This window comes from Narcine bancroftii, chromosome 12, assembly GCF_036971445.1.
Source record: "Narcine bancroftii isolate sNarBan1 chromosome 12, sNarBan1.hap1, whole genome shotgun sequence".
Lineage (NCBI taxonomy): Eukaryota > Metazoa > Chordata > Chondrichthyes > Torpediniformes > Narcinidae > Narcine > Narcine bancroftii.
The window spans coordinates 83,370,553-83,388,488 of NC_091480.1; the positions used below are offsets into that span (position 1 = coordinate 83,370,553).

At 38.2% G+C, this 17,936-nt stretch overlaps 1 protein-coding gene across 4 annotated transcripts in view; it reads right to left on the reverse strand.

Annotated features, from left to right (window-relative positions):
* Positions 1-1,245: 1,245 nt before the first annotated feature.
* Positions 1,246-17,936, reverse strand: part of stat3 (signal transducer and activator of transcription 3 (acute-phase response factor)) — a 45,635-nt gene continuing 28,944 nt past the window's right edge. For all 4 annotated transcript variants that reach the window (XM_069907255.1, XM_069907254.1, XM_069907252.1 and 1 more), the window contains 14 exons: positions 17,223-17,282; positions 15,776-15,805; positions 14,031-14,124; positions 12,202-12,249; positions 11,769-11,852; positions 10,794-10,892; positions 9,453-9,588; positions 9,100-9,152; positions 8,646-8,740; positions 8,256-8,395; positions 6,274-6,486; positions 3,875-3,917; positions 3,568-3,683; positions 1,246-3,482 (listed from right to left, as the gene is read on the reverse strand). In XM_069907255.1, the coding sequence (XP_069763356.1) occupies positions 3,427-3,482; positions 3,568-3,683; positions 3,875-3,917; positions 6,274-6,486; positions 8,256-8,395; positions 8,646-8,740; positions 9,100-9,152; positions 9,453-9,588; positions 10,794-10,892; positions 11,769-11,852; positions 12,202-12,249; positions 14,031-14,124; positions 15,776-15,805; positions 17,223-17,282 (1,267 nt within the window). In that variant the 3' untranslated portion in view covers positions 1,246-3,426. The remainder of the gene's footprint in view (positions 3,483-3,567; positions 3,684-3,874; positions 3,918-6,273; positions 6,487-8,255; positions 8,396-8,645; positions 8,741-9,099; positions 9,153-9,452; positions 9,589-10,793; positions 10,893-11,768; positions 11,853-12,201; positions 12,250-14,030; positions 14,125-15,775; positions 15,806-17,222; positions 17,283-17,936) is intronic.

A 17,936-nucleotide genomic window follows, 5' to 3' on the forward strand; every position in this document is an offset into this window, starting at 1 on the left:
CAGCCACAAACGAGCCTGCAGCTGACGTGGACTTTTACCCCCTCCATAAATCTTCATCCGCGAAGCCAAGACAAAGAAAAAAAAAAGATATACACATGCAATACAATTTTGTGGACAAAATATTTAGGGTAAAATTTAGAGGGTTGATTGTTACATGCATATAACCTTTGACTGTGTCAAGTTCCTGCATCATTTGAAGCATTGGAAGCTCTGATGGGCAGGTAGGACCGAGCGACAAGCCCACGATCGAGCGTCAGGTGTGTGATTGGGAGATAGGGCGTCAGGAGCTCAGATGGTGGCCAGGACCAAAAATAAGGGGGGGAGGGGGGGGTTTACTTTATTTAAAAAAAACCACACGATTTATAGAAAACATCAGATCTTTCAGCCAAAAGATAGGGGGTCGACTTGATATTGACTATTACATTTTATCATTTTCCTTTAAGATAGTCAAAGCTCCATTAAGTAACCATCTTATGGTGGCCTGGATTGATAATCCAAAGCATGCAAATTCGATTCTCATGCCAGCTGAGAAGAACTTAAAAATATTGAAATAGTAAACAATCCTCAGTCTTTGGTCTGTTGTATAAAATCGATGTATTGATGTTGTTTGAGGACACCAATGTAGTCTTGGAGTGACAGGATGTGCAAATAAATTTAGAAAGGTAGTTCTAACATTTGTATTTTGTCATATAAGCATTTGAGAGTTGGTGATGAGTGTTTGAAGATTGAATAAAACTCACATTAAGCATCTCCTATACTTCGGCAGGTCACTAACTCCTGAATACGAACTCACGATGCAATCCCTTTCAATAGATCCTTCATAACACCAACTACACATGGATCCCTCTCTTTCCCCTCCCCCCCCATAAATACAAACCACCCACAGATCCCTCAAGCCAGTCAAGGTTTCAATCAAGCCTCCAACACCTTTTCCCCCATCCCATCTGTGCTCTGACAGCCAGCTCGATCCATCTCTGCCATCTACTGTATTCCAGTCAAAGCCCAAAGTGTACAACAACCAAAAAAAAAATGCCAATTCAGTGCCTCAGATTATATACTACAAAAATCTGCTGGCCCCAGTATCATTGGTAAGCAACCAGATTTTGTGGATGGAGTTACAGCTGTTGAGAACTTACACACCAACCTTTTACTGTTTTAACTCAATGCAAATAGAAGGATGTATACTAGCTACCTGAAGCAGTGCAGACAATACAAAAATAATTTCAACACCAATTTACAAAACTGGACAGTTAAAGCTCAGCCTTTTAATCAGTAAGGGTAAAGAGACAGTCTTCAGTAGTACAGCAATAAAATTTACAGCATAAATGAATGCTGTCTATTTATACAATTGTCATATACACATCAATCCATACCTTTCACAAAAGGAAATTAATCTGGTTTGAGTATTTCATTGAGATGCACTGCCGTATATTGCTTTACATCTCAGTGATTTAGTATTCAATATGTTGCAGATTTTCTCATTGTGCCATATACAAATGGAGGATTTTAAAAATGAGCTTCCTACTTTGGAAAAGCTGTTGCTTTTGAAAGCAATGTTTGAGTGACAGAACCATCTTTTACAGAAATCCATGGAAGGAAATAGATCACTGCATTATTAAGTATACGAAGCTCTATGATGCAGATTTATCATTTTCACAAACCCCAACTGATAAAATTGTTTTGAGGATGGAGAAATTTCAGTTTAAACTTCTAGTATTTGTCCCACCTCTCCTGTTAAGGCTTTGAGAAAAATGTATATAAATTCTCCAAATACTTCGGTGGGAACTTTGGACTTCAAAAGGTGAAAAATTATGATTACACAGTTTAACATGTTCTCCACATGAATCTTATAATATGATACTATGGGCTTTCATATGGGGACGTATTTATCCAACTTTTAAGCCAACCTACAAGTCAAATCGGATTTCTAGTCCTCTCTCCCTGATCTAAATAACAGGACCTCAAATAATTCAAGTCCTTTGCTAGATATTCAAGATATTGTCTTGACCTTTTACCTCAGAAAGTCTCATGCATTTGGGCAACAAAAATTCTTTAAAATGTATTTGCATTTGTTGCTCTATATATACACATGTCCAAACAAAAAAAAAATCACTTTATTCTAATACAGAATTGTTTGAGACCTCAAATCCTTAATTTTACTGTCTGGCAATAGGATGATATGAGCAGTTTCCATTATCCATTTCAACCACACAACAATTTGCCTCAAAGTGCAAAAAAAATCACTTGCAATTCACCAGCAAAAATGAAAATTTATATTTTCAAATGTTTCCAAATTTTAGTAACGTTGAGTTGTTCTTTCCTCTGTGTTGGAGCTCAAACTTATGAGCCTCAGTTGCTAAAAAATGCTTTTAATATAAAAACAATTTTAAAGAGCTTTTTCATTTACTTAACATTAAGCCTCAATAACATTTCATTGTACTGTTAAATTTAGCATTGCACATCTCCATTCATTAAGAATTTTAAGCAGATTATTGCAATTATACATTGAGTGAATCACAGCCACTGATAACAAGCTTCTCTTCTGGACACCAGAGTTCATCAGCAGAGAGACTGACATTATTTCCCTTTCTTTAGGACTTCCTTTAGGGGAGTCAGAGCTCCATTCAGTAACCATGATCTGGTGGTCTGCGCTGATAATCCAAAGGATGAAAATTCAATTCTCATTATGCCAGATGAGAATTCAAAAATATATATTGAAATAATAAAGTTCTCAATCTTTGGTTTGTTGTACAAACTCTACGATCCTTTGAGGGAAACCTGCCACTCTTTTGGGTTGACTTTACCATTTTCTGAAATGGCTAGAAGGCGACTCTGCTACTAAACCTTGTCAATGACTCAGCAGTAACAAATACTGGTTTCCCCAGGCCACTACCTCCCACAAATGAATAAAGAAATTCCAACATTGATCTTGCAATGAGGATCTTGTTTCTGCACAACTTGCTTTTTCATTTTCTAAACAAGGTGCATTTTTAAAAAAAAATCTAAAAGTGCATCATCCCAGAATTCAAACCGACAAAAAATGTGAAGAATTTACTTTCAATCCCAGAACTACAACTGTTCATGAAATTGTTAATAACCTACTAAATCCATGTGATAAAGGACCATAAAAAGGTACTTTTGCCATGATACATCACAACCTTCTGACACTCCACATAAAAGTATTTCTTTTGAATCATCTGCTACGAATAAACGCTGATGGAAACACTGGACTTGTGCAATGCAATCCTCATGGGTTAAATTTAAAACAACCAGAAATTAAAATAATACATTGCAGTAAAAGCATTATACATGACAGAAGTAACTGAAGGTAGGAATTCTCAAAAGATAGATCAGAAACAAATTAGTGGTTCATCATATTGAAGTAATAACTAAGAGAATCCCACATTGGCTAATGGCTTGAATAATTTACATTGGAGAAGCAGCACCCTCTGTGCCAAACTCCATGTCCAGAGTGATGGATTCTGCAAAGTAAAAAGAAAAAAATTAAAACTAACAGTAAATTTGATAGAAGGTGCTCAGGTCAGAGTTTTACTCTTATGCACTTACCAAGACCACCTGCTGCTCCTTGTTCATTTGCTTCATTGTTGCTCCCACAATGCATCAGCGAGTCCAGAGTTCGAGGAGACATTGGGAACAAGTCGCTCGTGTTACCCGAATTTGTTCTGTGCAAGTACATGAAGGGTATTGATTGAAATTAGCCAACCTTCATTGCAGAAGATATTTAAATAAAGGTTTACTAAGTGAATTTAAAAAAATACTTAAATTCTGCTGGAACAAGGTGATTCAATCAACAATTTAAATGTAAATGTACCGTAAAAATTATTAGAAAAATCATGCATCTTGCTCTACTTACGGTGTCACACAAATGAATTTTCTCTTCAGGTATGCAAATGATTCTAGAACACAAAATACAATTTATTCAATGTGAAGTAAAATTAAACAAGTTGGAATTAATAACCAATACATCAATAAAATTACAGAACTAGCAGACAAATCAAAACAAGGCATGCAGAATTGAAAGACTGCATATTCTACTAAAAAATTCGCAACTTTGGCTTCTCAGTGCATTAGAATTCTTTTTATTCAAGTGTAAGTATAGCCATTTATTGTAACAAAGGAAGAAAATAGGTTCTGCCTGGAAATCCATTCAATGTCACACCAGCTTAGGAAAAACAGAATCAGATTTTATTGTCATGAACATGTCACGAAATTCATTGCTTTGTTACAGCATCACCGTGCAAATATTGCTATAAATGAGAAAATAAATTGAAGTGGTTCACTGTCCATTCAGAAATCTGATGGCAGAGGAAGAGGCCGTCCTTGTGCTGCTGGGTGCTGATCTTCAGGCTCCTGTACATCCTTCCTGATGGTAGTGGTGTGAAGAAGACATGGCTTGGGTGGTGAGGGTACTTGAGAATGCAGGTCAGTTTCTTGAGACACCACCTCTTATAGAGGCCCTGTATAGTCGCTGGCAAGCCTTCTTTGTGATTGCATCAAGGACAGGACAGATCTTCAGGAATTTGTTCTTAACCTCTCAATGAGGACTAATTTGTATTCTCTCAATTTCCCCTCTTGAATTCCTCAGGTCCCTAGTTTTGCTACCATTGAGTGCAAGGTTGCTGTGATACCACTCAACCAGGTGATAAATAACACTCCTGATTTATGATGCATCAGCAAATTTGTAGACCGCATTTAATTTGTGCTAGCCAGAGTCATGGTGTATAGAGAGTAGTGGTCCAAGCATGAATCCTTGTAAGGAGGAGACATTGTTTCCAATTCATACTGACTGGTCTTCTGATGAGTGAGTCAAAGATCCAGTTGAAGAGGCCTAGGTTTTGAAGCCTGCTGACATGTATTGAGGGCATGATGGTATTGAAAGCTGAGGTGTAATCTATGAAAAATAGTCTGCTGTATGCATTGCTGTTGTCTTGGTGACCCAGGGCTGAGTGGAGAGCCAGCAAGGTTTCATCTGATGTGGAGAGATTTGATGGTAGGCAAATTGCAGTAGGTTCAGATCTTTACTTGGGTAAAAATTGATTCTAGCCATGACAAACCTCTCAAAGCATTTCATCACAGTAGATCCAAGTGTTACTGGGTGATTGTCATTGAGGCAGCTTACCCAGCACTTCTTGGGACGGGTATGATTGATGCCCTTTTGAAGCAGGTGGGAACCTCCAACTACAACATGAAAATTCCCTTGAACACTCCATTAGGACCTGATGCCTAATGACAGTTCACCTTGTTCTGATATTGGTGTCAGATTGATATTACAGGGTCACCAGCTTCTGCAGGGATGCACATTGGTATCATTGGATTCTCCTTTTCAAAGTGAGCACAAAAAGGTGTTCAGCGAAGAACCACAGCTATTTATGCTATTCAGCTTCACCTTGTAGGACGTGATGGTTGGTCTTTAATCCCTGCCGAAGCTGGCAAGTATCAGACTCCATCTCTAGCTTCCCTTGGAATTGCCTCTGTCGCTGCAAGTCTCCGTAAGTTGTACCTGGAGTTCCTGTGGAGAAGTGCATCATTGGTTTTAAATGCCATCAACCTCTTTCAGCAGGTTGAGAATCTTTAGATTCCTTCATAGCTGCCGGTTGGGGTACTCAAGGTATGTGCGCACGGGCACATACTCATCCACGCAAGCCTTAATGAAGTGGGTGACAGCCATGGCAATTCATTCAAGTTTGAAGAGGTTGTTGATCATGGCCCAGTCCACAAATTCATCCCTTCACCAGCTGCACCTCTGGTCATAAAGTCTCTGCTTGTGTGCCAAGAGTAGAAGTACAGCCAGGTGGTCAGACTTGCTAAAGTGCTGTCATGGGATGGCTCGTTGCCAAGTTAACTGGGAGACCTCTGGTCCAGAATATCTACTGAAGGAATTAGCTATAACAAGTAATAAACATGCAACTTCAGCAACCAATGCATTGCAGCTGGCCAAAACTATGGATAACATTTGCCTGGTCTCTTTTGATTTGGCATACTGATATCCTTTGTAGTTTGGACTAGCCGTTCTCAACAGGGGCCGTGCTGACACTCTCAAGGCCACAGCATATTTAAGGTGAAGGGGCATGGGCTGAAATCACAAGATATTTTGTTAATCATGTTGTAGGAGGCGAGCACAGAACTAAACAGGAGCAGGGAAGGGGTGCCATCAACTGAGATGACTGAAAACTAAATGACAGTTCTTTGCTAAAATTCTGAATCCATAGTTGTCCAAAACAACTTGAATTGCCGCAGTGTTTAAAAATGTACCTGGATCGTTGGAATCAATGGCTTCCGGAGGCTCACTGCAACAATATTTCCCAAATGCCTCTTCCTTTGGGATGTCGGGATACAAGTACACAAGTGGGGACACGAGAATGTTGGTGGCATCCATGATCTTGTAGCTGATGATGATGTCAGCAAAGGTCATGTTGGTCAGCTGTTGCTTGGTGTATGGCTCCACGGACTGGATTTGTGTTTTTCCTGATAGAAAGGTTAAAAGAACAAAAAGCTAAAGATTAAAATATTCAATATTACACCACACACAAAGTTCTCCAATCGTGTGGTTTGGAAACATACTGACCCAATCCACATCTTGAAAATAAAACACTGATGTTTTATACTCCCAGTACTAGTACCAAGTAACTATCAAAAGCACTATTACCATGTTCAGCACTTCTGGTGGAACCAGTTTACCTATTCATAGAACATCAACTATCTGGTGCCTCCAGTCATGTGCGGAAGTTGTTGGGCAAAGCACAGAGGCCAATGACACAAATGGAAAAAGCCAAACTCCTTTCATATAGGACTGTTACAAAGGTGACAACTGAACTGCCATCTTCCAGATGTGCTTTCCAACGGAACAGTTCAGTCAGATAAAATCTTGTTCTGTGCAATCTGCTAAAAGTACAGCAGCAATCCATTTCGAAAGTTGAGCCAAGTAGAATGTTTTTAATCAGACTCGTGGCGACGTGAACAATGCAATGCTTCCAAGAAAATGTTACACGCAATAAACTTTAAAAAATAACAAAGTTTAAAATCGATTGTATTCATTAAGTTTCTCAAATCAAAAAGGCAAATTAGACTCATTTCAGCGGATCCACGGTTTGTGGCATCCAGTCATCAAGCAAAACATGGTGTGAACTCAAAAAAATATTAGTTTATGTAACACTAGGCAAGACAGATCAGGATCTACTAATTTAAAAATTGGAGACTTGAGTGACATAGCAATGTACAAGGCTACCACTTCCAAGAAAAGCTTCTCCATTAGATTTTCCATTTCAATCTTAACCTGAACTTCAACTCTCCGAATTGATGTGACTACCTACAGAGAAGTGAAACACCCAAGAAGTCTTCATACAAGTTGAGACCTCACCAGTTTGCATTATATTGGCTTGAACAACTTCATTTGATTCACTCAGCCATCAGAAATAAGTCCTCGCAAGTTATAACATTTTTTGACCAACATGCACAAGGAAGTGCCTGGAAATCAGGTATAACACCGAGCTTTTAAAAAGAAAGTTGCGTATTCTTTTAGTGGAGCGAAAAAGTTCAAAACTCAATGTCATGGGTACTTGCGAGAAGAGACAATTTATACAAAAATAATCAAAATTTCAAGGTGATGCAATTTGATTGGTTGTATTTTTTTTAAAAAAAGAACACTTTTTTTCAGCGGCAACTACACTGCTACTGTAAGAACACAACCAGACGGGTTGAGCTCAGTGGGCAGAAAACTGGTTTATTGCTGGCTGCCGGGCTGGACTTGTACTCCCAGCCCGGACCTGGCTGAGAACTGCGCTGGGGGTGCTGACGTCACGCGGTTCCCCCAGCGTGGGCTTCTGAGCCCGGTGCTGAGAAGGGAAACCCCCCCCGACGGCACCATTTTGGCCGGCTGCCCCGCCGCGTGGATTACAAGCGGGGCCAGTTCGTAGGTGGCAGCTTTGTATAAATACGCAAGGATAAAATAAAATCAATTGGGTTTAAAAAAAATGAAAACAGCTCTAACGAGGGATTCTGGACCTGAAATCTCTTTCCACAAATGCTATTTGACCAACCAAGTATTTCTATCATTCTGAATTTTAGATTTCCAGCATCCACTGATGGTCAGGTACTAACGATAGTGTTAGGAGTTTGTGTTATAATGGAAAGTTTGAAATGTAGCAATGATTTACTTTGTAATATTGACCAGATGGATTTATCCACTAGTTGAAATTATGTTGCATCAAACTATGGGGGCCAAAGCAGCTACGTACCATTGATGTCCTTTTCCACCCAAGTAAATGTGATCCCTCCTTCTTTATTGCTCTCACTGAAACGCAGGAGGAATGTGCCTGGGGGCTTCATGTTCAGCAAGGCTCTCTCTCTCTCTTTACTTATGAACCCCATAATATATCTGAATGCAATAATAATAAAAAAAAAACACATCAGGCAATCCACAAGCATTATAAAAGGTTGACCAAAATTTATGCATGATGTCACTTTCAGAACGTTTTCAGGATCAATACAAAATACTGAAACGCGTTCTCCATCAATTAACATCCCCAAATTCAAACAAAGCAGTGGAGAAAGTTAGAAGTCTGCTGGACAATGATTGTGGTACAAAAACAAAATTGAGCCAATGGTATTTTAGAATAAAATCTTACCCATCATTCCAAAGAGAAAGAATGAATTTCTTCACCAAGTCTATGATGTTGTCAAGCCACACCCAGAAAGAAAATGCTTTGCCAGGCATATTTTCCTTGATAAATTAAAATTCAGAAAAAAGTCATTTAAAATCTCGACTTTTTCTTATCAGAATCATCCTGAAGTTTCTCACATTTAGACAAGCATATTTTTGCAGTTCAAATACAAATATTAATATGCCAGATAAAATGTTACTTTGAAAAGTATCAGTTACCAACAACAATGAAATTGTTGGCAACTTCAGAAAGTAAATTGCTGCAAGGATACTGCTTTTTTAAAAAAATATATAGGGCAGATGACATTGCTCAAGTTCAAAACAAATTACTGCAACATTTTAAGTGAACAGTTGAGAAAGTTGAAAGATAATTTTAAGTCTGGACATAAAATAGTTGGAAAAAACAGGAGTTCACTAACTTTACAGAATTTTCCCCAGGTGATTTGGCACCCAGAGTAGGTGACACCAGGACCTAGGAAACAAAAACATCAGGAGATCAGAATATATCAGATGTTCCAGTACTTTATGCATTCACCATTGTCCTGCTTTTTATTTCCAACTGGATTACACAACTTTTAAGAATAGTTTAATAGATCTGGTAAAATTGCTGCATCGTATAATGGTTTCTGAACATTTCTGATGGAATTACACCATCTTGAATCAACTTGCAATTTGCAGCTGGACCACTACAGTTTGCACCATCCTGATATTCGGTTGTTGAAACCTTCTGGGGCAACTCAATTTAAAAAAAATTGTTAAAAACAATACACACCAAGTAGCTTCTCAGCCAATGTTCCTAGCTGTTCCATATTCAGTCCTCTTTTTGTGGTTGAAGAAAATTGCCAGCTCAGAATCTCTGCGACTTGGTCCCACGTGGCAACTGGAGGTTTTGTGAAAAAGTTCACATTCTGTTTGTAAACAGAAAATAAGAAATAATTCCACCTTGTAAAATAGCACATCAGCCAGAATATTAGCTGAAATGTTTTCAGCAAGTTATTTATTTCAACACAAACCAGTTATAACCTCCAGATATAATCACCTGTAATGTCATTCCATGTCTAAATATTAATCTTTAATTTAAAATACAGAATGCACAATAAAAGCACTGTCCTGATTTTGTAAGTCAAACTTTCCATCATCGTCTGTTTAAGCCTTAACCTACTCTCCCTCAAAATTGTGCGAAAGCCTTCAACTATTCAACAAAATGAAACCACACTCCAAAAAAATAAACAAATAAATAAGGACTTCCATCTTTGTACTTCAGAAAGTATAGCATTAGAATTAAAATAGGGAAAAGAAAATTAAATAGCAAATTAGGAAGATATAATTCTGAATTTTCAAAATTTCTAATCTGACTGCAGTCCTATCTAGTTAACAGACATTTTAAAATATATCCAACAGCTTGAGACTGGAGAACGATAATTGTGTGTGGATTAAGGTCAATTTTTTTCATGAAACTCAATTCTCTTGAAACCAGGGATAAATAGACAAGATAGTAAAATGCAACCAATTTCCTACATTTAGTGTTAGTTCCTAGATTGTCAGCATTCTACAGTGCAAAAACAGACCCTTCAATCCATCTGACCAAGCTAGTCAGATTTACTGGGTTCAGTCTATATCCTTCTAAACCCATCCTATCCATGTACCTGTCCCAAAATCTATTAAATATTAATTATCCTTGTCTCTACCATTTCCTCTGGCAGCTTGCTCCGTACAACCTTTAGTAAATGCCATATCGATTTCAAACAACTGATCCCTGTATTATGCTACTGCTCATAGGCTTCAAATCGGAGAAACTGCTTTCTACTATCAACCTCTGTCTCCTACCATCAAGCTTGGAGTGTATTCCAATGGCCAGCTCACCTTGGATCAGATCGGAATTTCTGGACCAGTCTTCTGGGGCCTTGCTCAAGTAATTTGAAATCACACCCTTTTGATGCCCACCACACAAACCTCAGAAAATGAACTTGCACAAATAGATCAGACTTTAATATAAAATATTAAGAGTGCCCCAATTGGGCTAGACTGGAAATTTCTCCTTTATCATTCAATTGAACATTGCCCCAAATGCTCTCTTCCAGACTAAATAACTTTAATCAGGTGAATTTCATACCTTTGGGTTATTGGTCAACATATTGTACCAAAGGATTGAGGCCCATGCATTTGGCATCTGACAGATGTTGGAGATTACTACAACTGGCAATGAAGAAGTCTGTTAAAAAAAAATGTAGATAGTCATATCTAAATATATTTAAAAAAATCTTCATTTGTTTATTCAATACCTTAAAAAAAACTTTCGATGGAACAGAATGCGATTTCTGCACTGCTTTTCTGCCATCTAGTGCTGGAAATAGTGTTAATCAGCAATGTGCAGCGTCTATAAATTATACAAGTAATCTAGACCCCCCTTTTCTACTGGCACCCTGTCCCAGGAGTTAACGGAGACCAGTGGAAAAAGGAACACCAGCATTAAATGACATCACTTCACACCAGGGATTAACCACCTCCACCCCGACTCATATCCCCGGCATTCGCTGACACTGGCATCCTGATAAAACCAGTGGAAAAGGGACAGCAGAAAGTCACCAGTTTTCAGTTGAAGGTAGAACACTCCGATCCCCAGGGAGGAGGCGTGTTCAGTGGGAGCCCAGTTCAGGGTGGCCCAGTGGAAACAGCCCACAGGGGTTCCTACCCTGGGACACTGCACAACCAATTAAGTGGGATGCCAGTGGAAAAGGGACTTGAGTGTGCAGCCTCTTTAACCCATCAATATACAAAAACACCACAGAATGCAAAATATATCTTACAAAACTAAAGCATTACTGGCAACACTCATCACGAAAGTGAATTATGATTTTTAGGTATGTCACATGCTCAGAGTGTCAGCAAGCAAAAAACAAGAAATGCAAAGGAAAACCTTAAAATTCCTGGGACACTGTGCCAGTGGAAAGAGGGGGGGGGGGGGGGGGGTTGTCCTCGAGTACTAGTCTCAATAATTGATAGATGCTGCAGATTGGATTAACATTATTTCCAGCAGTAGGTGGCAGAAATCACATTCTGTCCTTTGAACATACATGGTACAACTCACCTCCAAATCAATTTTAAGTCCTTGATGGTAAACCTCTGTTTCAAAAGTTATCAGATGTAGCTCTTCAGTGACAATGAGGGATGCCTAAAAGCAATACAAAAACATCATTCAAAAAAATGATAAACTACAAAAAAAATTGCCACTTCAGCAAAGCACATCTCTGCCTCTAATTTCACAAGTTTCAAGGATGCAATACAAAGCAATTATTAAGGGTTATTATTACGCCTCAGACAAAAATATATACTGCATTTAGAAGGATGCAAAGCAAGTTCATGAGTTTCTATCTATTCAATTAAATTTGGAAGAGCAGTAAATTTGTATAAACTGCTATCACGAGGAACAAAAAATATCAACATCCTGATACAAAAGTTTATTGTACTTGAACAAAGCTGCAAGATGAAAATGCTTCTTAAAAAATTAAATTTGTACCTACATCACTACTTGCTCTTCCTCCATTTCCACACCTCTGCTCCCTCAGTGTCTAGAAGGAAACACCACATTATTTTGCATAGTAATAACTAAATTTTTATTTTTAAAAATTTATTCACTGTACAGTAGAAGCCAATTCCAGTTATTCGTGCTGCCCAAATTAACTCCAAACCTGCATGTTTTGTAGGTGGGAGGAAAACAAAGCACCTGGGGAAAAGCCATGCAGACTTGGGGAGAAAATACAAACTCCTTACAGACAGTACCAGTTTTGAACCCAGCTGGCTAGTACTAATAGCATTGCGATAACCACTTGGAAAACTAAATGTTATATTGTAGCTTCATTTGGAGTGTTCAATAATTAGAATTGGTGCATTTAAGTATTGAATACATTCTATAATGACATAGTATAAAATAAATTAATTTAATTGCTGTAATTAAATTATAGGCCATAATACAAGCCGATGGAAATGGTAAAAATTCATTTACAAGTCCATAATGATAGTCCCTCAGGCCAGACCTGTGTTGACCATCTACATTAATCTCAATCACCAGCACTTTGACCATAAATGTTTAATCCTTGGCAATTCAAGTGCTCATCCAGACACAATTGAATGTTGCAAGAGTGCCTGCTTCCACCAACTCTCAGGCAACCTTCTGGGTAGAAAAAAAATACATTTCTCACATCCTTTCTATGTGCACTGGTTTCACATTATGTGGACCAGTTTCTCACTGTATGCCTTTCATGTTGCAAGGAAAATAATTAACTAATTCATCTAGCCTCACAACTAAAGTTCTGCATCCCAGGCAACACTCGTGTCAATTTCCTCTGCAGCCAATCCAATACATCCACATCCATATCATAAAAGATCAAGTTGCATATAATAACCTGGCTGTGGCCTAAACTTTACAAAATAGTTCCTCCCTGGATTTATAAACTTTTAAATTTTTTGTTTTGTTTTGAATTTAGGAGAATTTTATTTTGGTGGGGGGGGGGAAATCTCATTTAAATATTGTAGAGTGTGGACAGAGTAAATGTAGAAAGGTGGTTTCCCATAGTGGGAGAGTCTAGAACATTGGTTTTCAAAGTAACCCCCAAACTCTCATTCCACCTTAAACAAACCCTATGCCACAAGTACTGTGATTAGTAAGGAATTGCTGAAAGTAGAATGTGAGTGGAAAGAAAAAGGGTTGAAACCCACTTTTAATTGCACGGTTTCATAACTCCAAAGGAAATGGACCAATGACAAAATGTTTCAGTAACAATTGGGTCTAGAGTAGTGGTTCTCAACCTTCCCTTCCCACTCATACCCCATACCAATTACAGAGCACTTATGGCATCAAGATTGCTTAAGGTGGAATGAGAATTTGGGGGGCAGTTTGAAAACCACTGGTCAAGGACAACTGGGCACAATGTCAGGATTGAAGTGTCTGTTTAGAACAGACTAAAACAATATCTTTAACCTTAGGGTGGCAAATCTGTGGAATTTGTTGACATAGACAGTTTTGGAGACCCGATTATTGGTTGCATTTAAGGCTGAGATTGAAAGATTCTCGATTAGCCACAGCATCAAAGGTAATCCAGAGAAGGCCGGGCAGTCAGGCTGAGTGGGAAAATTGATCAGCTCATGATTAAATGGTGGGGCAGACTTGATGGGATGAATAGACCATTTCTGCTCTTATCATTTATGGTTTTGTTTTTACTCAGTTTTAGATAATTTGCCAGTAATACAAGTCAAGTTCTTAAATACATAGTCAGTCTTTTTGCAGTTAGAGAATAATGAACACTTAAATCTATAATATATACACAGTATCAAACACTTCTATAATACTGACCAAATGCTTAAATTCTGCTGACAGACTTCCATTGTTTGATTCTTCCATATTCATGACTTTTGTATTGGTTCCCAAAATATTGAATTTCCGTGACCTAATTTGAAGCAGGCAATGACACTGTAACAGACATTCAAGGTGGTATTCTACAAAGTCATTTTCCCCAATTAAATTTTCTTACAGGTTACTTTTTTGTTAACCTAGAAATTCAACACAAACTCCATCATAAGCTATTAACAATTCATTGTAGTCTCAAAACAACAGTTGGTATTTGGAATGATACTGCATTTTCACACGTCATAGTCAAATTTTGTGGACCTTTTTAAGGTAAATTTAGGGGGTCAACTGTAACACGAAAACTATTTGACTGTGGCAAATCTGTGCTGGGGTGGCAAGTTTAAGGCATCGGCAGTTCTGATGGGCTGGCAGCAGGGGCCAAGACGAGAGTCTGCAGATAATGCCTCGAGCTCTGAAGGGTGGGCGGCCAGGGCCAAAAATGGGAGGGTCTTGGGGGTCAACCTTTGCATGCAATATAGAAAATACAGATTTCAGGGCCAAAAATAGTTTTTTTTTGGTGGGGGGGTTGGGGGCTGGCCTTTGACTATTACATGATACTTGAATTTGCAGTTGTGGAATTAGATAGGAAATTCAATGCAGCAATTGTGCAATTTGAAAGTTATCAACATATCACTATAGCAACCACATGCAAAATTCTGATAATCCAACATCTGATCATTGGAAATCCTGCTGATCAGCTCTCTAATCGACAAGCCCAGAGAACAAGAGAAATGTGTGGCCAGATCCTAGGGTCCCGAGCAGTTTAAGATCAATCATTCTGAAATGATTGCACGGTTTCATAACTATAAATTGTAAACTATACAATTAATGTACATTCTTGATGGGTATCAAGTATAGCTCTGTCACCATAATCCACATGCTAAAAATCAATGCTGAAACATGCTTTGTACACAGAGGAAGGCAAGGCATATACCTTGTTCAAGCAAATTCAAGGTGAAATGGTAAAAAAAGTGAAGTAGGCAATTAGGGCCTCTAAGCTTAGAGCAACAGTCTAGGCATGCAGCAAGTTTAATTTGGCGATTTTGCAAATACTGTAGTTCACAATGTTCTATACTCTTGACTAGTTTTGTTGGGCATTATTTGCCCCAACAATTAAATCACAATGTCAGACTATATGGAATTGACCAGGTTACATGGAATTATGGTTATCAATTCTGAAATGCTATATTTAAGGAAGTGGATTATATGCTTGCGACATTGCAACAGGAAACTATGACAAATACACAAACATATATGGGAGTAACAGTCAATCATTTGGTCCATTGAGTCAGCTCCTCCATTCAGTTAGAATACCGCCAATGTGGCTGTGGACTTGGCTCTGATGACCCAATTGTTCCCCATATTCATCAATTCCCCCAAATTGAACAATTCTGATCCTCAGCAGAACAAGTCAAATATTCAGGGCTGTTCTCCTTGTGCATCGTTCAGCTCTGAAGAAATTGCCTTGTTTTTTTCCCATTTGTTCTTACAGAACTAATTTTAATTGATGTCTGCACTCAGAGGGGCTTTGGATAGAATTATGGAATGCTCAATTATTCTACCTTCACTTTACCTGCACCAAAGACGAAAATGCCCAATAATAATACAAAGTTGCAGGTGGAGAGCACAGAGAATGGCAGAAAACAAAGCTCAAAATGCATCATGTAACTGATAAAGGAAAAAATTCTCACCCCCTCAGTGCAGAACCATCTCCAGAATCCCTGAAACAAGAACATACAAGATTGTATATTCTGGTGTTTGTAGTGCCACAAATTCACTGATTAAATTGCAAATTACTGTATATGAAGCAGTTTTCTTCACTGCTCAATAAAAAGGGTAAACAAGCCAAGTTTATGCAACTATCACTGAATACTTCAAATCCCAACAATTTGCATTTACTGCTTCGGACACAAAAAGATGCCCTTTCCAAAGTCCATATTCCATATGTACTTCAAGGCTCTTAAAGAGTAATCTACAATTAACTCTTGTATTTCAGTTCTGTTGAAATAATTCTATTAGCTGTTCCATTGTGGAAATTTGCAAACCTAGTCCAGAATACAAGAGGAGGGATGTGATCCTGAGGCTTTATAAGGCACTGGTAAGACCTCATTTGGAGTATTGCAAAAGCTTTAGGCTCTCATTTAAGAAAAGATGTGCTGACATTGGAGAGGGCTCACTGGAATGATTCCAGGAATGAAAGGGTCATCATACGAGAGGTGATTGATAGCTCTTGGCCTGTACACAATAGAATTAGGAGAATGAGAGGAGAAATCTCACAGAAACATTTCAAATGTTGAAAGGCTTGGACAGAGTAGATATAGAAAGGTTGTTTTGCTGGGTGGGAGAGTTAGGTCAATTGGGTACAACTTCAAGATTGTAGCGCGTCCACTTAGAACAGAAATGCATAGGAATTTCTTCAGCCAGAGGGTGGTAAATCTGTGGAATTTGTTGCCACAGTCAGTTATTGAGGCTAGATCATTGAATGTATTTAAGGCAGAGTTTGAAAGGTTCTTGATTAGTCAGGGGATCAAAGGTTATGGGGAGAAGGCCAGGCAGAGGGGCTGAGTGGGAAAATGGATCAGTAGGGCAGACATGATGGGCTGAACAGCACATTTCTGCTCCTGTCTTAGGGTTTTCCTTCAGCTTGAATAGTAAACTTTGCCAATGACAGTTTTGTGCACTGGTTGCAACAAGTTTCATCTATAACCTTAACAACTCCAAATATCACATGGTAGGCCCACTTTTAAAGTTGAATCAAAATGCTGATTGGAAAGCCCATTCATTTGTACAGGCTAGTGGGTCACAAAATGTAATATTTAATTATTTCTCTTCAAAATGAAAACATGGGAATGTCAGGTAAACAGATGAATGTCATAGTTGGGGACAAGAGGCATTGGCATTTCTGGTGAGGAAGGGAGACTGACCCTGAAAAAAGTCTGCATGACCATTTAAAAAAAATTGACAATATACAAATTAACTGGCTTTTTTTTAATTAAAAAAGTAAAACAAAGTGGAAGTGATTACCTTACAATGGAAAATAATCTGTTAGAAAATACAGCAGCAATAAATATTCCCAGCTAAAAAAATGTATTGAAAGTTTATACTAGTGATTTGACTTAGTCCTTCACTTGCACTCACTTGTCAATGGCAACTTTGATCTTCAGCTGATAATTTAATTCAGGAAATTTAACCAACAACCTGTGAACAGAAAACATTAGATATATTGCAACCTAAATAAATTGAAGCACAAATGGCATTATATGCAAAAAAATGCATTGTGGGCTAAAAAGAAGAAACCGTAGCAGCAGGAAACTACCCATTGCACTAATAACATCTTGAGGGGGGGAAATAACCTCTATATAGAGTCAATAATTAAATGTTGCCACATTCAATTTCAAGATCATTAAATATGCAGATTCATTTTTACATCATTAAAGTGATTTTATCTGCTTACAAATGTATATTGCAGCAAAATAATCTGATCTGGTCCTGATCAAACCAAGACGTGTGAAATCTATACAAAGGGAGCACTTTATTTCTCTGGGTTTTATAGTAAATCCCCTGGTATCCAGCACCCATGAGGTGCATGAAAATAAGTGCAATTTTTTGGTTCCTTGATATTGTGTCGATTTTCAAACTAATGGAGAGGCGTGCCAATTTTAAATTTGAATTTTTTAAAAAACATTTACATTAATTGCAGAAAATACCTCCTTCAGCAGCCCCTTGGGATGGAGGACAACCTTCATTCCGTTCTGATTTTGTTGGTTCCAAGGTAGCTCTCAAGGCCAGAGTCATACCTAGAGATTCTTCTACAGATGGGGTAGGAGATGACTGATACAGAAATTGGGAAGA